A 25,886-nucleotide genomic window follows, 5' to 3' on the forward strand; every position below is an offset into this window, starting at 1 on the left:
TGATGAGGTGACGATTGTTAAAAGTTTGACTTAATAAAATTGGGCAGTTTGCCACTTTTTCCTTTCAATATGGAGCTGGAAATAAATCAGTATCTAGCTCAACAACGAGAGATGGCAGGGGAGCAGGTTGATAACAGAAGAGATCGGTAAATAATTAGAAATTTGTGTGTAAAGTTTACCATTTTGTATTTATTAGTTAGTAATAGTATAGTAGTTTTTCCTTTTTAGTGTTTTGTGTTGACCCGTTCGTTGTGGATTGCAACGCATTTCGGTCGTACTAAATACCGACAACTCACGACCCCTCGCCTCACGACAACTCACGACAACAATTTTTAAATGCACTGCATGACATTTGAACATAAGTCAACCGTTAAATATGTGCACAAGAGTCATTTGCAGGGTTCTCCACAGCACAGGGTTAAATTTTGTCCGGGCGTAGACCCAGTAACTGGGGCGCTGTACTCCTTTTCAACAATTTTTGACTTTATCTGTCGTACTAGCGCCCCAGGGAATGGCACAGAATTTTAACGAATACCCAGTTTTTCGCGACACCCAGCCACAAAAAATGCCTCAAAATGACAAAAAGACCAAACAAACTAGCTCAAAAATCGCCTACTCTATTCTCGATACGTCTAGGATGTAACATCAGGCATTTAATTGTACTCACGATCATTTTTTAAACTCCAAATCGATGATTTTTAACTCCGCATCGTGGAGCGATTGACAAGTCTGCGATTTTCGGATGTGTATGGTAACGAAACATGGCGTCGCGTTGTGGGTGGATGTCCATCAACGGCTGTTTAATGCTACACTTGTTACAGGCGTTGCAGCGAATGCTATACATTGTACACGGGGATGGGTACAGGCGCTGCAGCTAGCGAGTGCCCACGTGCGTTCAATCATGGGCAACGTAACTTATACGGTGCCGGGTTGTTGGAAAAATATCAGAAAGGGGGTGAAAGGTTCTCAGAAAGGGAATATTGTCTGAAAGAGGGGATTTTTCTGGTCATTGCCCCCCCCCCCCAAAAAAAAGGGGGAAAAATATGATAAATAAATAAAAACCGCTGTACTTCATCTAGGCCTACGATTTTTGTGCATGGTTAAATTGCTTCTTATAATGTTTAGTGCTGCCAGTGTCACTGTAGAATTTTTATTTATTTATTTATCATCTTTTTTCCCCCTTTTTTTTTTCCCTTTTTTTTTTTGGGGGGGGGGGGGGCGATGACCAGAAAAATCCAGACCAGCAGACTTCATCCAGAACCATCCAGCTTCATCCAGCAGACTTCAGACCAGAAAAATCCCCTCTTTCAGACAATATTCCCTTTCTGAGAACTTTTCACCCCCTTTCTGATAATTTTCCAACAACCTGGCACCGTGTAAGTTACGTTGACCATGATTGAATGCACATGGGCACTCGCTAGCTGCAGCGCCTGTACCCATCCCCGTGTACAATGTATAGCATTCGCTGCAACGCCTGTAACAAGTGTAGCATTAAACAGCCGTTGATGGACATCCACCCACAACGCGACGCCATGTTTCGTTACCATACACATCCGAAAATCGCAGACTTGTCAATCGCTCCACGATGCGGAGTTAAAAATCATCGATTTGGAGTTTAAAAAATGATCGTGAGTACAATTAAATGCCTGATGTTACATCCTAGACGTATCGAGAATAGAGTAGGCGATTTTTGAGCTAGTTTGTTTGGTCTTTTTGTCATTTTGAGGCATTTTTTGTGGCTGGGTGTCGCGAAAAACTGGGTATTCGTTAAAATTCTGTGCCATTCCCTGGGGCGCTAGTACGACAGATAAAGTCAAAAATTGTTGAAAAGGAGTACAGCGCCCCAGTTACTGGGTCTAGTCCGGGCGCTAAACCAATCCTGCACTATCGTCAAATTGCGCAAACCATTCCTGCACTGTTTTCAAATTGCGCAAATAATTCATGTCCATATCCATTGGCATAATTGCGCACACTACTCCTATACTATCGGCAAATTGCGCAAACTATTCATGCTCAAATAGATAAGCCAATTGCACAAACCACAAACCATTAATAAACCAGGACCACACAATCACAGACTTGGAACCAAGTCTAAGTACCACGCTGTTGTCAAAATGTAGTCAGGATGCCCTGCGACACAGAGAAAAATGCACGCGAAATGCCAACTACGAAATAGCCGACATCAGGGTACCAGTCGCTGCACACAAAAAGGTAGGTGATGCACTGCATTGAACGGTGGTTTGTGTTCGTCGTGAAGTGTTTTTGGAATGTTTTGTCCAATTATTTGTCCAATATTTTTTGTCCGGACGCACAACGATTTTGTCTGGGCGCTGCATTTTTTGTACGGGCGCATTTGGTATTTTGAGAATTTTGTCCGGGCGCAGCGCCCGGACAAAACCGCATGTGGAGAACCCTGATTTGCACCAAAATCACTTTCAAACTGTTGAAAAATTGTATTTCTAACTGTAACTTGTAAGTGTAAAAAAAGTGTTTTTTATTTACCCCGAATTTAGTAACATTAACAAAAGGAAATATTCACCATTCGTATTTGTGTATATAATGGTTGACGCTCGACCGTAAAAGCTTGATTTGCCAAGTGCTTGCTGGCTGTTATCTAAGAGTTGCTGAGGTTTGTCAAAGCCTGGTGTTTCATTATTATTCCACGACGATTAAATATATCACTGGTGTTTTATATCGCAGAGGGCAAGACTACAGCTGGGAAAGAAATCAAGCAAGAGACCGGCGCCGACATCGCTCCAGACCGAGTCGATTTAATGACATAGATGATCGAGTGAAGCAGCATTCAGGAAACTATGACAATGCTGAAAGGAGAGATTACAGAGAACAAGAAGTAAATATTGGATTTCATGATATCTAGCCCTTAAACTTGCCAAATGCAACAAAATGCACCACTTGATAAAGGTTGTTGTATAGAGCCTTCTAATTGACATCACATTTTCTTAGAGATAAAGAAGTTAGCAATGCTGGCGTATTATGCACATTTTAAAAAATATATGTAGCAGGGTTCGACCTTAACGCAGGTCCGTTGGCCAAATGCCAGTAGAAATCGCGGCGGACCAGCTGAAACACCTTGCCAACTGGTCCGGCTGACCAGTCAAAAATATCGGCAGCGGTACTACAGAACTATGACAATTTTTAAACTATTTTCAGGCTCGAATAAAATGTAAAAACATTCTCTCAAGGTTTGGATAAAACGTAATAAAAATCACTCGAAGTGCCGCTGAACGCTGGCAAACTTCCGACGATCACGCATACACAGCGCAAAATCCCATCATGCAACGCAAAGGCTTATAGTCTTCGTATTAGTTCACGTGTGGCAGAAAGTGTAAGAAATACTGAACGCTAGAGGGCGTTTCAGAATATTCGATAGCGTGGGAATAGACGCCCTCTATTGGTGAAAGTACGCAATAGCTTACAAAACTAGCTTCAATCGCCTTGACAGAAGACCACAAAGCAAAACACATTCTGTCAGCAGCATGGTCGGTCAACGGAGCAGATTTCCGTGTGGGAATAAGAGTCTAGCGTGTTTACGAAAAACGAGCGAGATGGTGAGGCTTCATTCAACAAAAATTACCAAGTTAGGATACTCTGGATGAGCAAAAAGGAGTATTTAATTGTGTTTAGTAAAGTTCTTCCGTCCTGATTTTGGGTAATTTTGTTGTTATTTGGGGCTTGTTTTTTTTTGCGGGCGATTGGTGGGCGATCTAGTTTATCCATGGTTTTATTGTGCGCGGTTGTTTGGGTTTTTTGCGGGTTGATTTCAAGAAAGACTTGGGTTCTAGAATGCAATCATGTGTTAAACAAAGGCGCAGTTGTTTTTGCTGCTTTTAAAAACGTTTTTTAAATGAAAATTTTGTTCACAAAACAGACGCCGGCACCGACCATTCCATACACATAATTGAAAAAAATACCGTCAAACTCGTATGCTTCATGGACTTTTTTGATGTCTACTTTTTGTTGGGGGTTTTTCTGGACGAAAGTGGGAAGATTTTGGGAACTTCGGTACGATGTATTATGTTTATGAATAATTATTAAAACTACAATAATAGGCAATGTTTATACATGATAAAATAACTTGAGCGATCGCACGTAACCCTCCCCCACAGTAGATTTGAAGGCAGTACATAAAAAGTTAATGATATTTTAACAGTCGGTTTTAAAGTGTTTTTGGGGGTGTTTTTATAGTAAAAACACTATTTTTGTTTTCTTCATAAAGAAGTTCTTCTTACTTAGGAATACTTTTATGTCGAGTGCTTACAATAAACCGTGGACTAAAAAAAAACTACCTAAATAAAGATCATTTTGCTCTGACAAATAATTTGACCTGTTTTTAAATTAATTTTAAGAACGCTATTGTTATTACATTTTTAAAGAAAAAATACTCTCAAATTAATTATCCTTTACGAACACAATAACTTGGTACACATAAATAAAGTATGGCTTCCAGTGCAGTTAAGTTGACGTTGCAAATCATGTTGAATTTTTAAATAGCGACGATCGAAAATCGAGCAGTTGGTATACAACAGAATACTATTAGTTTTGAAAAAAATAGCATAAAAAATTGACGGACCAGTCAAAAACCTGGCGGACCAGTCAAAAATCAAGCCAACTGGTCCTGCTGGCCAGTTGAAAAAAAAGTTAAGGGCAACCCCTGTGTAGTACCATCCACTGTTGCGTATCTTAGCATATTAAGTTTTAATGACACATATTTTGGGCACGTCTACTGACAACATCCCATGGACGCTTTTAAAATGGGTTTTCCAGGCCTTCAATCATGTTTTCGTAAGAACTTTGTTTAGCAAACTTATGTGTGTGAAAACAGATTTACCTCATGTGAAATTTATCTCCCCAGAGCTCCAGACGCGAAGAGAATTATGAAGACAGAATACCTAACAGTAGGTTTGAAGATAGATATGAAGAGGAATCCGGGAGGTACTCAAGAAGCGAAGACAGATCTTACCGCAGCAGATATGATGAGAGATACAATGAGAACGACAGACACAGTGACAGACACAGTGACAGACATAGTGAGAGACACAGTGAGAGAGGGGATGACAGAAGGGGTGGCAGACGCATTGAGAGAAACGGCAACCGAGTGGATGATGATGATAGATATGGAGAGAGCAGGGAGCGTGGAGGATCGTCCAAGAAGGAGAAACCAAGTCGGACAGTCATGCTGAAGGGTCTAAATAGTTCAGTTACTGACCATGATGTAAGTACAGCACCCTTAACTGTAAAACCCGGTTCATACTTCCTGCAAATACCTATACAATTTCAAAACTAATTTTGACCTCACATGGCTGTTTTCACAGCAAATTTTTTGCAGGAGTTGAGCACAAATCAGCTGTTGCGAACTATTTGCTGTGAAATTGTGACGCCAAAATTTGTGTCGCATTCCCATGCGCAGGGAGTATAAATCGGGCTTAAGTCTTGCTGGGAACTTTCTGAAGTGTCCAAAGAATACATCAATTAAATCCGGTCAAACTGGGAGAAATATATATTTGCACATGGGTCTAAAATCCTTTTTATTTTTTTTGGCTCCCCCATTTTCTTTTTCACTCAGAAGCATTTTTACTACCCTGAAAGATGCACAACAGTTTCAGTATGTGAGCAAAAAACCGAAAGCAGATTTTGAAACATCAAACACTCAAATATGTTATGTCCTTGAATGGTTGTATTTCTGCCCACGGGCCCGGCCTTGGCCTTGGTGCCCATTTAAACGTTTCCCACAGACTAAGATTTTCCAATGTAAGTTCCCTTTTCAAAATGAAAATGGCCTTGCCCTCTCAAAGATAAAATTGAAGGCCTGTGCCCATATTGACAGTGTTTTCCATTTCAAAGATTAATAAACCTTGGGAAGTCACTTGTCGCCTACTGTTACAAAGACGTACTACCATTGGAGTTAATATATCTCAAACATTTTCTTTTCTAAAATCACAACCTTCCAAAGCTTTATTGTGTTGATAGATTCTATCTTTGTGTCCATATTTTCTTTGTAGATCCGGACCATTTTACAGATGTTCGGTGCTCCAATCAAAGATGTCCGCCTGGTCAAGCACAGAGACACAGGTGAGAATATAAAATGTGTGGAAGGGGAATTTAATTTCCCCATCCTTGTTTTTTTTCTCAGAAAAAGGACGTCATGGCTAAGCATTTTTTTCAGCGTCCCTCCCAATTTCTGCTCGTCTTTTTTTTTGTTAAACCAATTATGGTCAAAAGCTACACATCTTCCATTCACCGGCAGGGACTGTTGGTTTAGTAATTTCAAATAACAGGTTTAGTTATTTCAAAAGAAAGTTCATTTGTTTTTACAGCATTTGTTTTCTTAAGATTTTATTACTATTGTACAATTATGTTGTTTTGCTCTTGTTTACTGAGACTTTTTTGGACTTAAGGTAGCAGCAGACTTACCAGGTAAATTTATTGTTCTTGGTAATGTGCGCATGCTCAGAACAGCGTAAACAACTGAAATTTACCTGCTGTAAGTCTGCTGTCACTTAGTGTTCCAAAGTCTCCCATGCGTGTTCGCTAAAGTCTTAATCACTTTAGATCCCAGCCACACATATTTATTTTGATAAAGATCCAACCAGGTAAGTTAATCTAGTGGACCAGTTTTCTTTGAACATTTTCATCAAATTTATTTACTATTTTTAATGATTTGTATAAATTTGTTAAATCTATCATTTCAAAGTAATGTTTACTTCATAGAAAATTGAGCCTTTAGCTCATTATGAACTCCTAGACGGTGAATGGAAGATTGTCTCATAGATCGCAGCCTGCCATTATCGTTACGTTTTATTTTCAATTTTTCCCTGATTACCCAATAAAACCATTTGGATATCAGAAATAGTCTTAAGAAAGAGACTTGAATTTAATTTAGATCCGTTTTTCTATTTCAAATTTTGATTCTCAACGAAACAATTGTGGCAGGATTTGCGAACATCTTGAACGAAACAAAACCCCCCACCCTGCTCCATTGACTCACTTGGCATACACAACAGAGCGCTTGCCTAGCCATGAACACCATATACTACCCAATGGTCGGCTATTGTGTTTGATACTAAGAACACCCATGTTTTGCTTGTTAACACCCGATGTTCTGAATGTTATTGTGCCTCGCCTCTAGGTGCCTCCAGGGGCTTTGCCTTTGTGGAGTTTCAGTTCCTGCCTGACGCCCAGCGATGGATGGAGGAGAACCAGGTTCCGTGTATTTTCCTGCATGTCTGTAAAACACCCCTTTTTTAGAGAATCAAGTCCCTCCTTCCCTCCTGAATGTTATTCAGGCATCGGCTTCACTATACACAGAAAGTCATTCACATCTCAATGCAAGCTGTATGCGGATACGTGGATGAACGACTGGGCTTGTAACTGTGAGGTTTGCAGGTCCTTCCCCCCCCCCTTAAAGTGAACAGAAGCTGTCACAATTATTCAGAAATTAGTCACATCCCGTATTTAAAAAAAAATATATATAGTCAGTCCCTACCCCTGGAAAGACAATTTTTTTGTAAAGTCCGTCACTCAAAAAAAAAAAGATTACCTTGGTAGAGATGATCATCTGTCTCTCGAAAATCGTCTCAGGTGAAGAGACGTCTTATATATTTATTTATTCAGAATTATTCCAGAACTTAGTCAATCACGTGGGATTGTGTCTACAATCCCAGGTATGTTTTGGGTGGGAAAAACATTCAGGTTCATCGGAATTGAACATACATGCTACCAGTTTGCAACTTTGTTACCAGCTTAACATGTCTACTTTTCAAAAGCAGTTCTATAAAACTAACAGTAAATGCACACAGAATTCACCACTGTAGGATAGTTTCAAACTGTTTTAAAGCCCACGACTAGACTTTGTTATTAGTCTTCTTGAAGAATGTAAAACAAGCCGTTGAATTGTTAAACGATCAGGCTTTTAAACTCTGTTTGCTGAGTTAAAATCTTAGGAATTCTTTAAGCGTTGAGTAATGTGTAAACACATTTCTTTACAAGCTACACACAGTCCCTATCCTTTTTTAGATAGTAATACAACTCAATTGACTTAAAATTGAATTGTTGAAAATTAGCAAATTTTAATCCAGGAAATTTTGTAGTGTGTTTCAGAAGTTGGTTTTGGTAGTTGTGTACAAATATGTGTTGACAGTCCATACAAACAGAGAATAAAAAAGACACTCAAACTCTGCTCCCAGATGTAGAAGTAGGCTGAAGAACGTTGATGACATGCTGCTATAAACAACATGCACTGAAGCAAGTGGTGCACAACAGTTTTAAACTGACTGTCCTCTTGTAGAAATGGCTGTGACACTTGTGTAGAATTTGTTTTTCGTGAAAGGGCTATACCTGAGTTAACACATTGTGTGTTTGAGCATAAGCGCTCCAGTTGCACAAATAAGCAGCTTTCGCAGCAGCGCTTTTGCGACTTGACTACTGTAATGTCTGCCGGCCTGCGTCCTTTGCCATGCGGCCCTCTTCCATCATTTTCAGAACATGTTATATCTTTGCAGTTATCCAGAATGCAGTTATTGCAGAAAATGGACAAGTGCTGTTGCACGCGATCTTTGGTTCCCCTCTTGAGGTTTTTTCCATTTTCATTTTCCAAGGTCATGCACCAGTAGGTGTCCCAATAGACTGTTATCATTCTGTTGCCATTTTAGCCTGGTACCTTATGTGTAATCATTACAACAGCAGTGATGCATAAGTAGGAGTACATACTATTTTCGTACAAGCCTCTGGTCTGGTACCAAAGAAAACTAAAAACAAGATGGTGGAACGGTGATAGTGGTCTATTGGACAGATTATTTTTCTAGCCAGTGTGCCAAGGGTGAACTTTTTGTCTTAGTCTGGTCACTAACTAGGATACTTGTGCTTTACCATCTGACAGGGCCTCGTTGTTCTTGGTGGACAGGAAACTCAGCTCGTCTTCAGCTCCAATAAAGATAGAGAAGAAGACTGGTTCTGCTCTCAGGTATTTATCTCTTGGGAAATAAACAAAGTTGACGTCCTGACGTTTTAACCCCAGCTGAGTCTTTCTCAAAGGCTTTCTCTGTGAGAAAGACTGCTAGTGCGGGAACGTCAGGCCTTTAACTATTTTGGGTGTTTATACCATAGGTCCTTTCAGTTTTTAAAGGCAGTGGTATGGTGGCCCCGAGGGGACATCGCATAACGCAAACGTGTGCGCACACGTATGCAATGTCGTGAAACAAATCGCGAATATATGCGCACACGTATACAATATCGTGAAACAATTCGCGAATATGTGCGCACACGTATGCAATGTCGTGAAACAATTCGCGAATATGTGCGCACACGTATGCAATGTCGTGAAACAAATCGCGAATATGTGCGCACACGTGGGCAATCTCGTGAACCAAATCGTGAATATGTGCGCACACGTATGCAATTTCGTGAACCAAATCGTGAATATGTGCGCACACGAGTGCGATTTGTTTTGCAATGTCGTGAATTTTATTGCATACCATGTTGCATACCATTAGGATGATGTCATAGTTGTGGATAATTTGTTACCGATCTAGGGAGTACTGTGGCGCTACAGCAGGCTCCCTCTGTAAAGCATGTGTATACCCAGGAACTTGGCACCAGGCCAAGGACGACCACATGCCTCGCTTGCCTCACAACAAAGACTACTGCTGCAATGACTACCGCTTATCTCACTGTTGGAAAGAAACCCCCCAGATCATTAGACATTTTATTCAAAGGTATGCAACATGGTATGCAATAAAATTCACGACATCGCAAATAATATTCGCAGACGTGTGCGCACATATTCGCGAATTGTTTCACGACATTGCATACGTGTGCGCACATATTCGCGAATTGTTTCACGACATTGCATACGTGTGCGCACATATTTGCGAATTGTTTCACGACATTGCATACGTGTGCGCACATATTCGCGAATTGTTTCACGACATTGCATTCGTGTGCGCACATATTTGCGAATTGTTTTACGACATTGCATACGTGTGCGCACACGTTTGCGATATGCGATGTCCCTTCAGGGCCACCATACAGTGGACACTTGATAATTACTCAAAAAAATTATTAGCATAAAACCTCATCTGGTAACAAGTAATGGGGAGCTGTTCAGACCATGGGATGATCGCTAGAATTGTTCAAAACCGTAGCCCCCACTTTTGGACCACGCAATTTTTGTATGTAGGTATGAAATACAGGAAATCCTTTACTTGCTGTTGCTTGGCGAAAATCCTGCACCGAATCCCGAAAAGAAACAATTACAGCGACAAATAGTGATCTAAAAATCCTCGGAAGCCTGCGATGTGGGTGACGTCATTCGAAGCATTATCGTGTTTCGTTCCCACACTGTACCATTATAACATACAGAGTATTTCTTCAAACCCCTGAATAAAAGAATGCCGATTCGTAGGCTCGTTCGACAAAATTATAAGTTATCACACAAGCGCGAGTGGAATACGAACAAAATAGTGCGTCTGCGTCCCACATTACTCGGCCGCGCGTGTGATAATAATAAAAATTTAACTCACGCATGCGTAGCAACAAAAAACAAATGGCATTGTACTTGATGTTCAGTCAATAAAATCATGGGTTTTTGTTGTAGGCCTTTGCATGTTAATCGGACAGAAAAGGGGAAAATTCACATTGTTCCTATTAAACACTTGGAAAAGGTTCTTGCACTGCCGTGAACGATTGGTAAAAGTCCCAGTGTATACAGACGTTATCAAAAAATACTGTTTTTGACCTAAAATGACCCAAAAATTGGTCTGTTCACGAACTGTGCAGTTTTAGAGCTTAGCAACAACCAAATTCGGATTCAGTACCATTGAAAACCCTTGTTTGTCAAATTTCATGCGGTCCTGAGATGGGGACCACGAAACCCCAAAAACAGGCCCCTTTTCAATACCCATCCCATGGTCTAGTTGATAGTATAAAACATTGTGAGAAACGGCTCCCTCTGAAGTAGCGTAGTTCTTGAGAAAGAAGTATTTTTCAAAGCGTTTGATTTCGAGACCTCTTAATTAGATTTTGAAGTCTTGAAATCAAGCATCTGAAAGCACACAAAGTCTGCATGTGACAATTTCGCAATCTCGCTATTTCGATGACCAATTGAGTTCAAATTTTCACAGGTTTGTTATTTTAAGCACACAATGAGATACACCAAGTGAGAAAACCAATAGTGTCCAGTGTCTTTATGCAGTTTGCAATGTCAGCTAATTCTAATTTTTGAAATAAAGATATCATGATGTAAAGGTGGACAGTCTGAAACCAAGGGAGGTATTTTGTCAACTTCCTACAACAGGGAGCTAATATCGTCTGTTCACCCAAAATAAACCTTGCTAGATTTGTTTTACTATAATGCCCTACTTCTCTAGTTCAGCATCATTGAGCTTGGGAAAGCACTGATTGACATTTATGTATGACATCTTCTTTCTGTGCGTGTGTAACACAGATGTTGTACTTTGTTGTGTTTTATTTGCATTGATTGTTTCTTTCTGTGTAGTGTGGTACACATAACTTCAAGAGGAGAGAATATTGCTTCAAGTGTAGCATCAGCAAAGATGGTAAGAATCTTGTTAACTTGTGACTGGAGTTTTAGGGTGCTGACCAAATCAAGATACAAACTGAGTGTGTTTGATGATAACTGTAGCAGAAAGCCTGATCCTACGCAAAGCATTATTGTTCGACTGCAGAGTCTGAGATATGTTTGTCCAAGTAGTTCAACACACTAGTGCCTAGTTCTAGTTTTGTCAGAGTGTGAACTCCTGTCATGGCACTTGCTTTAGAGCAAGTAACTTGACAAAATTTGCTTCGTCCTTTGGATGGGATGTAAAACCATTTGTCTCTTTTGTTGTGTAAATAAAGCATGTAAAAGAACCTAATAGATGTAAAAGAAATAAACAGCCTTCGAGAAAGACTCTGCTAGGGTCGAAACGTCAAGCCATTAACTATTTTTTGCATTTATACTCTCGGTCCATTTGGTTGGTAAGTTGTTTGCAACAGCTAATTCTATTTTCTCAGAAATAAACAAGCTCGGGTAAAGTATTTTTGTTTAACTTTATTTTCACTTTTCAGTCTTATTTCAAACTTTAGTTCTGAGAAGTGCAAAGAGCTCTTAATAATTGAAGGAAAGCAGTGTTTATTTCTTGAAACCATCGTATACAAACAAGATTTCTAAACTTTCACCTCTAATGATCACTTGTAAAACTTCTTGTTACCCTTTTATATTGATCCTTGTTATTCAATATTTGTAAATTTTGGATTGTCCTTTTCATTTAATATGCTTTTCGATTTGTTTTTCTTAAAGATTCGGAACGCTACAGTGAAATAGGCCAGGTAGCATCTAACGGTAAGATTTGAATGAATTGCTGTAAACAGCATAAACAATTTTGCTCTGGAAAGGGTCCACATTGTATTTCTTCTTGTTTCTTTTTCTAATGCTTTGTCGTTGTGTATCATGAATGCTCCTGTTTTCCTTTCAGTTTTGATTCTAATGGGCCTGGATGCTCTGACAACGGAAGAAACCGTCACCAAAGTCTTGGAGTACACGTCCTCAGCCAAGATGAACATCAGTATAGCGCGTGATACGCTCACGCGCACATCACGTGGTTATTGCTATGTTGAGATGGATACTGTTGAAACGGCCACTCATCTCATGAATATATTGGCCTCCATGCAACCACCGTTTCAGATAGATGGAAAACAGGGTAAGCATTGTGATAATGATTGGAAAAGGAGGCTGGATGCCTTAAAGGTACTGGACACATTTGGTAATTGTCAAAGACCAGTATTCTTACTTGGTGTATCCCAACATATGTATAAAATAAAAAATCTGTGAAAATTAGGGCTCAAATCAGTCATCGAAGTTGCAAGAGAATAATGGAAGGAAAACATCCTTGTTGTACAATTTTGTGTGCTCTCAGATGGATAATGAAAGGCTTCAGGCCTGAAGTCAATTACTATTTACGTGAGAAATTACCTCTTACCCCAAAACTACGTTATTTCAGAGGGTACCGTTTCTCAATTTTGTTTATATACTATCAACAGCTCTCCATTGCTCGTGACCAAGTAAGTAATTACCAATAGTGTCCAGTGCCTATAATCTCCATGCCCCCATTGAAAGAGGCAATGTGAACTGTCAGGATTAAATCTGGGTTAGACAGCTAGCTGGTAGAGACCGGAACGTAAACTCGGAGGTTACAGGTTTAAATCCTGTTTTTCTTTATTTCCCCAAAAGTTGACTGTGATTTTATTTACAATGTTTAAAGTGTCTCTTGTTTTATTCTTTCTTCCCGTGGTCAGTGTCCGTACATTTTTGTAAGCAGAACATTCCAGAGAGACCTGAGGTGGCTGCCCCAGTAGTCGCTGAACCCCAGTGGCAAGCTTCTGTAAGTCGTCATCAGCTTCTCACTAGTCTAGCACAAACTTTTTCATTTATCAAAGATAATGAAGAGGAAATATTATGTGCAGTGAAAAGAAACTTCAAAACGTTGTCAGAATTTATACTTTTAGTGTCTGGTGAAACAAAACGCTTTGATTTTCTTCAGATAGAGATAAATCATGGTCTTCGATCTACTTCTTAAGCACAGAGGGTACTGTTTCTTTAAAGATATAACTCCAGGGTTTACCTTAAGGCGGAAATGCCTTCAGTAAGGATGTTCATTTTACCAATTCCAATGTGGATTAAAAAATGGAGAACAAACTCACAAATTGTTCAGTGACGTTTCACCGCAATTTGTGAGTTTGTTCTCCAATTTTTTCATCCACATATATGAATAAATTGCTGTGCCCCTCAAGAGCGAAATTCAAGGCCTGATAAGTTCTCACCAGTATAGTGCTTGTTATGAATTGACTTATTGTATTTAGAGTGCATTTATGATTCCGTTCTTTACATGTAGTATGGCAGCCCTGAGAGGGAGAAACCCATCACCACTCCACCCACAGTTGCCTCGACTGCCGCGCTGTCATACTTCCAACATGCTACCCTCGACCCTGCCCGTCTGACCACTGGTACCCAGCAGACTCCTTATGCCTACCAGCAGTATGTAGTACAAACAGGTGCTACGATACCAGCCCAGTTGACATATCCAACCCAAGTCCTTCTGGTTAGTGCCAATACTGCTATCGCCCCGGCAGGGCAGACTGCAGTTGTTATTCCTTCTGACAGAGACCAATGTAAGTAATCATTAATATTATATACTACACATACGCACATCCTTGTCATTTGACTTGTGGAACACAGATAACCTTTATTTTGAATGCCATGTGTGACCAATCTTGGATTCAAACCTACTTTCTGGTGGCTGGGATACCCAGAACTTAGAGGATATGACGTTTACTTCAGTGCTGAACTTGTCAATACCCTGTTCAGCAACTGTCAGCAGGGATGTGCCAGGGGAAAGCTGGCAAACGAACCCCTTATCTTAACGATGAGTGTACTGTTTTCTTTTATGTGTGTTGCCTATGACACCAAAGGTACAGCTCAAAGTATTTTGTTGAAATCAAAACTATTGGTGAGTTTCCTGCCAGCCTAGCATCTCATCGCCTTTCAATGCTTCAACTAGACTGGTCCCTCCTTTATTTGTGAGGATCAAGGCAGGCACTGGTCTTGCAAACCCAATGATTGATTGCATTGGATAGACATTTACATGCTATGACAGACAATGTTGTTCCAAACAACTTAACTACCAGCCTGATTCTACACACAGCACTATGACAGGCATAATTTCAGTAGGTCGTAGGTACATCTGGTAGGCAACAAGCAGGGTTGTTTGGGTCGGTATCTAGACCCATTGCACATGACGTCACACTCTCAAAAAGGAGACAGATCATTGGACAATAGTTGTTCTCTGTGCGTAAAAACCTGCGCGTGACCTCAGCGTACCTGTAGCATTTCGCGTTATGCAAGGGGAGTTATTGATTTCTTACACAATACAGAACGCGCCTCCGTACAATGTGCGTAATTTTGGGTGTCAACTCTCTTTTGTGCATGTTTGTATACGGTTTTGATACCCAAAATGACACCTGGGATAGGCTGCTCGTATTGCAAGGGATCTCTAGCCTGAATCATTCAAACTCAAAGTGTGATGTTGGATTTAGTAACTGGACTAAACATTATGTGTATTTTTCTTGCAAACAGATAAAGCAGCAGTAGCTCAAGAGCAGGTTCAGGCAGCAAGACAACAGCAACTTCAGGTTGGTAGAACGAGACACGGTTTGGTGTGGCATGTGGAGTAGAAATGGCTTTGACTAAAGACAGTTTGGTATCGAATGTGGAGTAGAAATGGCTTTGATTAAACAGCATGGGCGATTGACAATACAGTGCATCAGGAAAAAAGGTTGCCAAGTTTTTAGTCATTTCGCAGCGCCCACTACATGACCCTGATTGTTTAAGTTTGTGCGTGGTTTGCAGCAAGGTCATGTTTGTTTGTGTTAACTACAAAAGATGGTATTTTTGTGAGGCTTTTTTCCTATTCATAACAGCCATTAAAATGCCCCAAACTGCCTGTGTAGTGCTGAGCCTCAAGACAATAGAACCCATAGTTCCACACCAGGAATGCAGCAAAAATGAAACACTTGTTTTTCATTAGTCTCAAACCACTTTTGACTTTTCTACTTCTTTGTATTTGTTTTTAATACACAGCAGCAGCAGTTGCAGCAGCAGATCATGGCCACAGTCAAGCTACAAGAAGAAGTGAAGAAGCAGGTTGAGGTTGTAGCTGTTACACCTGCAGCAGCAACCGCTGCAGCGTCAGCGGCTGCAGCGTCAGCAGCTGCAGCGTCAGCAGCTGCAGCAGCCATTGAAGACGACCAGAAGAAGCTGGCTGAGCAGGCCAGACGGTGGTCCGAGAAGAAGAAAGAGCAGGAGCAGCAATCTAAGAAGATATCAGAGGAGAATAAAGATGGAGCAGCCATCCCTGGAACGGCTGCCCCTGCAACGGCTGCCCCTGCCACAGTCAAGAAGAAGAAGAAGAGGAAACAGGTTGGAACAGAAGGGATTCATACAAGATTTATAGAATAGAGTCAACCCTTGTTATAAAGAGCATTTTTATAAAGAGATTCTGCTTCATAAACACCGCTGCTTACTCGCTGACAGTTAGTTTTGCGCATGTGCGAAGTTGTTGACGAGCACTCTCTTGAGTCAAAATCGTAAACAAAACATAGCCTTTCAAGTGTTGAAAACGATCTGGGGTCATCGCGATTTTTGACCAATTAAAAGCCAAGATGGAAAACTAAACATGAATATGCAATGAAGTTAGTTGCGATGGTCGGATTTTGAGTTGAATTGATCCTTCAAAATCTACGTAATGTGAATTTTCTTGTTGAGAAATAGACCTCACACGTAAGAAATATATAACAACTAATGTTTTCCACTCAAAATTGAGAGAGCAAACCCTTTGAAAACAATTCCCTGTTTATTTTTGTAACACATGACGACGCTCTGGTGAAGCATTTTTATCAAGAGTAATGTACACAAGCATTGGGCAACTGTCGCTTTTTGTGACGTGTGCAAACTGTAATAAACATTGTGCATTGTATGCGTTTGTTTAGTTTGTATGTGAAACATGTGGGCCGCGTCAGAAAAACGTTGGTGGAATCCCACTGATTTTAATTAATCCAGAGGGTTTGCTGCTATATAAACGGAATAATTTGATAGAATAATAATTTTCCTCTACAACAAACATTGTTTTAATATCAGGGAAATTCAATTTTACTCACAAACGCCAACAAAACTCATCGTTAAAGTCATAGAAACATGCACAAAACAGCGATGGGGTCACTGCTGTGAATAATTTATCTAATGTTGGACTTTCTGAAAATCTCGCGCATGCGCAAAACTATTTGGCACTCGATGTAGAGCTCTGAACAGCGGTGTGAAGAGTACATTAGGAAGTCCTAAATCTTATCTCTGCCTTGTGTTTCTTTGTTTTGTTGTCCTATTATTACAGCGTTTGTGTTATAAAGAGATAATTTGGCCAGTCTCAGTGGTCTTGTTATAATGAGACTGTAGATCATTTTGTCACAATTTTGATGTAGTGACAAATTCATTTAGATCATAAATTCTTGTAAATCAGTGCGTAATCACATCATCCTTGTTGTTTTAAAACAATTCACAAAATTTCAGGACCCAAAACAACACCAATTGGCATTACCCCACGAATCCCTAGATTTGCAATTTGAGATTTCCACTAATAATCCACTCATGATGATCATTTTGATGTGTTTGGGAAGCAGGAAGTGACCCAAGATGCCCCGGTTGTAGTGCAGTTTTTCCAAGATGGTCGCACTTATCCGACACCTGATGTTTCTACCTATCAATACGATGAGCAGTCAGGCTTCTACTACGACCCTACTATTGGACTCTACTACGACGCTAACTCCCAGGTAGGACATTTACTTTGACTAACTGAAAATCTGTCAACTTGTTTATGTTTTATGGAACTTTTGGGGGTAGTGCATTGTTGAGAACATATACAAGGAGAATACAGGAAAGTTAAGATCTAGTTAAAGCATGTGGACAATATTTGCAAATGTCAAAGACCAGTATTCCCACTTTATGTGACCCAACTTATACATTTTTATTGTATGTCAATACAAAACGATACATTACAGGAAATAGAAAACCTGTGAAAGTTTAAGCTCCATAAGTCAGTGGAGTCACGTGAAGTCAATGAAAAAAGCCTGATATGTTGTCACTGTTTTCAAATATCAAAGTTTGTCCAGAGATCAAAACTAATTGTTTTACTCATTTCTCAAAGACTAGCGTTTGAAGCAAAGACCTGTCAAGGGAAGTTTTCCTTCCATGACCATCTTGATACTAAAGCCATGTGCAAAGATAATAATTATATTGAACATTTCTAGTGCGCCATGTTTGTCAATTATGACGAACTCTGCTAAAACACAAGACAAGCAAAACTTTGAAGGCTATGGTTTCCGAAATAGAAATGTTTTGAGACGTGTTTTGAGTATGTGAACATTTATATATTCAGTGTTAACAGTGCATTTGACAATACTCAAAAATTCTTAATGACAATTGTACTTCTCATTGCAGTATTATTACAACAGCGATACCCAGTCCTACTTATATTGGGATGCTGGAGCATCAACATACCTACTGGCGCCAGACTTCAAACCAGAAGCAGACCAAGGCACAGCACAGGGTGATTTGGCAGTGGGTGATAAAAACGACAAGACAAAGGATAAGGATATTAAGAAGGATAATAAGAATGACAAGAACAAAATGGCCAAGAAGGTACGATAGTCTCGTCAAGATGATAATAATAATGTGCACCTTTAAGCACCTTAAGCCCAGTTAGTACTTCATGCGAATGCGATACAAATTTTGACATTACAAATTTGTAACGAATAATTTGCGACAATTGAAATGTGCTGAACTCCTTCGAAACATTCGCAGTGAGAACGGTGCTGTGACATTGAAATTTGTATTGCATTCACAGGAAGTATGAACGGGTCTTTACACTTAAACTACCCCTTTAACCCGTATTCACCTCCACCAGGGACGTCATGCTATTGTTCCATTTCTCTGTTATTTCAAAAACTTGGCACGATGGGTATATATTTTACCATATCGCGCTATTCATGCAAAATTCTGGAGCACTGGATGGCAGAACAATAGAGTTACGCCACAGGTGAAGGTTAAGTCGCATAATACCCTCACTGTATGTGCCGTTCAGGGGATACAAATTCCTACCAACAATTGATGCATGCCTCGGGCATTATCCTATTCCTAAAACCATCTGAACTCCCTAGAGGTATTATTCAACATTATAACACCCCTTGCAAGTATTTTGCCTGCTCATTGGTTTAGAGCGCGTCACATGACACGTCTTAGTTTTGCCAGACGACGGCCGTGTGATAGAGCGTCGGTTTGCCATGCGCTAGTCCGACAGACTAGCACATGGCGTGCAGTACCCAGACGTCCGTTGCGTGTACTGGGATGATAAATTAATAGTCTGTAACCACTTCGGATTGCACGACACTACATGCAACACAGTAAGTAAAAGTGTTTGCAATCTGTATTCGCGTCGTCCGTGGATTGTAGCATTCAGGTCTGTAACTTAATAATAACAGTACAGTATTTAGAAATGTTTGGGGTGTTATAAAACAAATATTGACTGCTTTTACTCGTGCAATGGTTAAAAAATATGACTCCCTCGGTGATCCCCGTAGCGTTCTATTTTCCCTCGGCTTCGCCTCGGGAAAATAGAACGCTCCGGGGATCACCTCGGGAGTCATAGTTTTAACCATAGCACTCGAAGCAGTCAATATTTGTATACTAGCAGCCAAGTGCTCAAATACAAATGAATCATAGTCTGTCATCAACCAATATTGCTCAACAGGCTTGTGCTTATATCTTGTTTTATTGGCATTAAACAACTTAGAACACTTCTTGCTTCTAGTATTCCCCTTAGACAGAGTGCCCAGCAATTATGATAAAGTGCCTTGCTAAAGGACACAAGTGTGACAATTGACCAGGCCATGATTCAAATCTAGAACTTGAGTCCATTACCCTAGACCACTCAGTGATTACACCCCACAATGGCTGCACAAATTGCTAATCATTCACACCGACAGAGGCACAGAAAATATTTGGAATACCAACCTGAAGTTGTTAAAAGCAAGTTTTTGATTCCCTTTGTTCAGCTTGTGAAGGACATGGCACGATGGGCCAAGAGTATGAATTCATCTAAGCACTCTTTCAAGAAGTCGATGGGTGGAATGGAAGGCAGAGACTGGGTGGCTGGTGCTGCTGATGCAGGATTTGCTATGCTCATGAAAAAGGTAAAATTACTGACTTTGATTTATTTACTCTATCAGGCTTAAAAACATCAAAACACACAAAGCAACAATAACAGAAATGTAGGATTTAAAAACATTAGGAAAATATGAGAGACATAATAAACCAAACAGAAAAAGCAAACAGAAGCCTAGGGATTGCCCAAAAGCAAACCAAATCACTATCCAAAGTGACAGTTCCTTCAGGTATATAAATAAGACATAAAATAAGCAATCAGGGGGGAACATTTTAGAAATAAAAATGAACCATTAAAAAAAACCTGGTTCAACCCTTCTCTCATTTCTTCCGCCCCACCAGAGCTAATATCTCTATTTATGTGCAATAGTTTTACTATATTGCTAAATTAGTAAAACTATTGCACATAAACAGAGATATTAGTTCGGGTGGGGGCGGAAAAAGGGAGAGATGGATAGAACTTGGATGAATCAAAGTATCAGTATACAGATTGTAATTCACATCATATTTTGGCCTGTGGGCCACAAAATGTGATGTCAATAAAATGAAATGAAATGAAAGAATAGTGATCTTGAATTACCCTGATTGTTGTTTGTAATTCCACTTTGATATAGCCCAGAATATTATTTGTGATTTATCCATGCACGTAAGTGTGAAATGGAATAGTCCAAGTTTCAACTCGTGATTATATTCTGCGACCATGAACTCGTAATATGCATCCGGTCTTTGTATAATATTTGTTGTATTCTACCTGGTTTCTACCTTGTTCTTGCTTTTGTTTACTTCATGTGCAATATTACATAAATGTAGGTAGCAGTGATTTGTTTGACATTTGTAACCCTGACCCATGTATTGTATTATTATTTAATCTTTATTATGTTTACTTGCTGGAACATGTAGTGTGTAGAAATTTTATGGCCCCTCTTTTACTAATACACTTTTAGTCAACCGTCGTATTGTTTATCATTTTTCATTGTCGTTGCCTGTCACTCCACTTTTTTATTGTCTTAATTATTGTCTGTTTATTTTGTTTAATTTTGGTCTTGGAAATAATAATGATAACAATAGTAATCATAAAAATTAAACTTGAAATGATATATTTGTAATGAGTACCATTGGTTTTTGTTACCAATTCAGGCCAATCCAGCTGACACAAAGGTGAGTGTCCAGCAAGCTCTACAGCATCAGACAAGTGACCCTGGTCCTGGATCTGCCAAGGTAGGCACTGGTTTCAGTATTGAGCTCTGACCTCTTAATCAGGCACAGAGCAGGGCCCAAGTTCATGGCTCTACTTACCCCCACTAACCCGTGAAATACGTCTGACGTAAGTGCAGAATTCATTATAAATTGTGAAACAGAAGTTGTCTACGTTTATGATTTTATAAAAACAATAAGTAGTCCATCTTCTGATGCTTAAGCCTGTTTATATTTTACATGTTACAGTCAGCAATTGTGGCCTCGTATGGTGGAGGTAGCGACAGCGATCCTGAGCCTGAATCCAACTCGGCTTTTGCCACCATTAATCCCGCTGCTGCCACCAACAACGCTACCTCAGTTGATGGATTGACAGACTGGTCCAAACTCATATGCTTACTGTGCAAAAGGCAGTTTCCATCCAAAGAGATCTTGGTAAAGCATCAACAGTTCTCAGAGCTGCATAAACAGAACTTGGACAGCCTGAAGCAGCAGCATCAGGAATCAGGAACAGATATGGACGGGTCAGAGACTGATGTAAGTACAAGAAACTCCCCCTGGCAACTATTAACTCTTTCTTTACTTCCCAAGTCGAAGTCAAACCCCATATGGTAGCACAATACTGAACATTGTAGACTCTGATGTGGTGGTATGCACGACCTCTGCACTCTACAGTCAAAGTTTTTTCAAGTTACTATAGTTGCTATTGAAGGGATTGGAGTGAGGTTGGTAAACACTATAAAAATGTTACAGGTAACAGCATGACCAGTTTATGAAACACATCAGCTTGTAGAGTTAACTAATTCTTGACAAACGTTTATGAGAACTTAAAATATGGTCATAATATAGTGTTGTCACTTACAGTTGTCTGCTGGCCAAGTTACAGCTAAACACCAAAAAGGACCAGTCAAAATTCTCTCCGAGTGGTCTGGCTGATTCGCTCATTGTTAAAAGCATCCCTTTGAAATAGGAAATTTTGAACCCTGCAATAGACTGCACACGTTTATAACATTTTAATACATGGCATTGTTGTGATTAAAGAAAGGTGCATTCATTGTTTGGATATTTGATCTTGATTGCAGTATCAGTATCGGGATCGAGCTAAAGAACGAAGATCAAAGTTTGGTGTTGATGCTGAACCTCCAAAGAAAAGGTTCCGTGCTCCCAAACCCACAATGTAAGTTCAATGTCCTGTACATTTTCAAGCTTTGTGATGAGACCACTTTCATGCTTCTGTTTTTTGGTCTTTGTTTTGAAAAAGTTCTGAACTGAGCCGAGGCCTAAAGAAAAATCTAGTCTGGCTTCTCTTTTTGTGGATAAGAATAAGCACTTGTCATAAGTGGTGTGTATACTAGGAACCGGACAAGGATGGTAATTGTGTGATTAAAGTCAAACCAGGCAAAGCATTACGGCTAGTGGCCTTTCTTTAAACAGGGGCTTTGGTTTTATGGCCGGCTTGAGCTCTTGCTTGGGCTCCCATCAGTAATTTTGAAAAAGTGCACTTTCGGTATGAGACTTGTAAATTGCAGACAATGTTTGCACCAAAGCTTAGACTGTAGTTTCGAGGCTGGCCCTTGGTCTTGGTGCCCCTTCAAAATATTGCCATCGTCTGTAAGATTTTCCAAAGAAAAAGGTTAATGCAAAACAGCCTTACCCCTTCAAAGAAGAAATTTGAGACCCGTCAGATCTATTCCATGTTTATATCTGGTGACCGTCTGGCTTTAATGTTGACAGACCGTACGAGCAGCCGACTAAGGCAGGGTTAAAGGAAGACAACATTGGAAACCAAATGTTGCAGAAGATGGGATGGAACAAGGGAACGGGACTAGGCAAAAAACAACAGGGGCGCACTGATCCTATTGAGGTAAGCTCTCAAAACCTTGGGGGAGAAAATTATTAGACATGTACAAGTTAGATTTGCATAAAGTCCGGCACAATGCCACACCATTTGAACTCCTCAGACAATTTTTTATGGAAAGTTTCCCGGCACAATACCACACTCAGACTACATCAAGTGTTACTGTGTTACATGGTTTCGGTGTGCCACACATTTCATCCAAAATTGTGAAGAGGTGTTAGTGTTTTCTTATGCAACTAACGAGCAAGCTTTACTTGACTGTATCTCTATCATGAAAAGTTTCAAACTTTACTTGTGCTATGTATCGAGTGGAAATAAATTAACAGAAACAAAATGGATTGATTGATTTGGCATTTGAAGTTTCAATAATAAAACTTAACTCTGTGTTGGTGTTTTTTGTATGATAGGTAACAAAAATCGATTGATTGATATTGCATTTGAAAATCAATAATATAACTGGATCTGTGTTGGTGTTTTTTTGGTATGATAGGTACACAAGAGACAAGCAGGTGCTGGGCTAGGGACAAAGGGCGGCTCTTATGATCTGACAGGGAGTGATTCCTACAGGGACGCTGTGAAGAAAGTCATGAGAAGTAGATTTGAAGAGATGGAGTGATGATGACGGTACAGCCATTTCCTCAGCACTGCTATCTTTTTGTTGTATGCTACAGTATCTGAACAGTATCTTAGTTCATGATACTGTGTTTTTATGATCATGCCAATTTGACTTATGTAATTATTTTGTCCAGTAATATAAAGATACTAGTAGGGTTGTTTGGAAATGGTAGAGGTTTCCAGTTTAATGTTTGCCAATCATCTTTCTTGGCTCCAAATCTAAACCAGGAGATTGTTTTTTAATGCTGCTTTCCAGGTTGTTTTGTAACTTTGATGTGATCCCTGCTTATGATACGGCAGTTATAGGTTGAATGGCTTCTGACTGGGATCCCCGAACAAAATATTGGCAACATAGGGAGACTGCCAACATTAGAGCTAGATTGTTCAGTTGGTAGAGCATCGGTGTGGCCAGAGATTCTTTCCCACATACGATGGATTGTGTAGCAATTTTGTCTGATAGTGCCCTCTTTTGAATCAACTTCTAGCCCATGTTAATTTACTGTAAGGGGGACACACAAAATCCCCCAACACCGGCATGTTAACCTGGAGGTTACAGGTTCAAGGTTCAAATCCCGCTCTATTCAATTCTTCTTTGTTCAATTCACAAAGAAGTTAAGACGATAACAAACATTTATGAAACTTGTTCTGGCATCAAGTGATCAGTATTGCCTCTTGCATTTACGCCACTGTGGTTTGTAGTTGTGACCTTATTGCAGAGAGGCTGGAGAGGCAATTTGTTGCTCTCCCATGACCTATTGACAATACCCGCTGGTATTGTCAAAAGGTCATGGGAGATATTCAAATTGCGTAGTCGCCAGTAACAGGCATGCGCAGCTACAACTCCGAATAGGCTAATTCATTTCCTCAGGTTCACACCCTTCAGAATTATTCCTAACACCATCTTCTTTTATTATAGACTTGCCAGTGGTGCTGGTGTTGTGTCCAATAATGTCCAAGCAGTGTTGTAGTTGAGTATTTTTCAGACCAGCATCAATCCTGCCAAGCACTGATAAGATGGCTGATAAGTTCTCAAGTATGAGTACTTGGGTCATCGTGTACGAGGACAAGTACAAATGTCTGTGTACCAAGTTTGAGTCCAACAGCCAAGTACAAAAAAAAATGCAAAGTGAGGTATTCAAATTTTGTATTTTGTTTTACCAATTTTTTATTATTTGCTTATTACAATTATTTCTTCCAAACATGAATACGTCATAGACGTCGTCAATTTAATTATACAAATGTTCAAAGTGCTGCTGCCTTAAAACCCTTTCGGATTTATCATGTATATTCCTGTGTTATAATTTAATCTTTTAGTGATGTTGAACATGAAAATAGTGAGGATGTTGTTCTTCTTGAATGTTTTCTTTCCAATGCATGCAAAAATCTAGTATACAGTTTTGATAAAAGCTAGCTCAAGGAATACTTTGGGTAGGGAAGTATTTTGGTTTGCAATGTCACTGATAGTCAGTTGCAAGCTCTGTAAAGGAGACGGTCGGCACACAATGAATTTAAAAAATGGATTGGATTATTGCCAAGAAATTGGAGATGAGAAATTTATGATTTTATCAAAATTTAAATCCTGCTCTCTCATCCACTTCTGTAGAGCTGATTATACTAATTACAGAGGCTCCTTTAAATTCAGGGGTTGCCATGAGATGGAAATGCCATTATTTCAACATTCCTCCTAAAACTTGGCTCCTAGTTTCAGATTGTTTTGTCAGCATCGACTAAAACAGTTTACGTATTTTTGAAATGGCCATGGCTATTTCTATGAGGGCTGTAGGCAGCCATGGACTGATAGTAAAGTTTAGTTTTAAAATCTGATAAATCTAGTTTTCTTTTTGTACACAACTATTGGATTCCTTGCACCTTACTTCATGAATCAGGGTAAGTGTGTAGAGGTTTGGTTCCATAAATTGCACAACACTGTAATAACTTACATATGGATGTATTGACTGTTAATTGGGTCTATACTCCAATATTGCAGCATTCACAAATGGACAACGCGGAAATTGAAATCTTCAAAATGCTCATTGAGTCATGTCCTTGGGTTTTGGAGATTTTTTTTTATATTTTTATCTTTTTGGGCATTTCAGAAAAATAATTTTGCAGGGTTCTTATTGCCATTGACAAGTTATACCAAGGAGGCTTTGGGATGGAACTTGCACTACTTTCAGGGTCATTACCTAAGTATACCCTTCCTTCAAGCACAACTTTATCGTATGTATTGTTTAGAGCTTAGAGAGATTTTCAGGAAATGATGCTAATTTAAGACAACAGTTTTCCACTTTTAAGTAGCTTTATATTTGCAGAGAAGTAGTTTTGAGCAGCGATGTATAAAAATTGACTTTGTATATAATTTCAGCCTACGAATATTTGTAATTACAAAAAAAATGACTTACGGGTGAAGCAATTCAAATATGAAGTTTGTCGCTT

At 39.6% G+C, this 25,886-nt stretch overlaps 1 protein-coding gene across 3 annotated transcripts; it reads left to right on the forward strand.

Moving 5' to 3' along the window:
* LOC139933797 (RNA-binding protein 5-like) lies at window positions 1-25,454 on the forward strand. Of its 3 annotated transcripts, none has more exons than XM_071928008.1 (21): window positions 1-146; window positions 2,701-2,851; window positions 4,874-5,233; window positions 6,021-6,090; window positions 7,148-7,221; window positions 8,897-8,980; window positions 11,513-11,573; window positions 12,317-12,358; window positions 12,492-12,716; window positions 13,312-13,397; window positions 13,908-14,184; window positions 15,149-15,204; window positions 15,653-15,991; window positions 17,245-17,394; window positions 18,062-18,262; window positions 19,675-19,812; window positions 20,921-21,001; window positions 21,227-21,514; window positions 22,060-22,154; window positions 22,712-22,841; window positions 23,326-25,454. In XM_071928008.1, exons 1-21 carry the CDS (start codon window positions 70-72, stop codon window positions 23,449-23,451), a joined length of 3,111 nt encoding a protein of 1,036 aa, XP_071784109.1. In that variant the 5' UTR covers window positions 1-69; the 3' UTR covers window positions 23,452-25,454. The 3 variants fall into 3 exon arrangements, with proteins under 3 accessions (XP_071784109.1, XP_071784111.1, XP_071784112.1); XM_071928010.1 differs by having other exon boundaries at window positions 15,656-15,991; XM_071928011.1 differs by lacking the exons at window positions 1-146; window positions 2,701-2,851; window positions 7,148-7,221 and having other exon boundaries at window positions 5,092-5,233.
* Window positions 25,455-25,886: the final 432 nt, after the last annotated feature.

The sequence above is a fragment of the Asterias amurensis genome, chromosome 2 (genome assembly GCF_032118995.1).
Source record: "Asterias amurensis chromosome 2, ASM3211899v1".
NCBI classification, from domain to species: domain Eukaryota; kingdom Metazoa; phylum Echinodermata; class Asteroidea; order Forcipulatida; family Asteriidae; genus Asterias; species Asterias amurensis.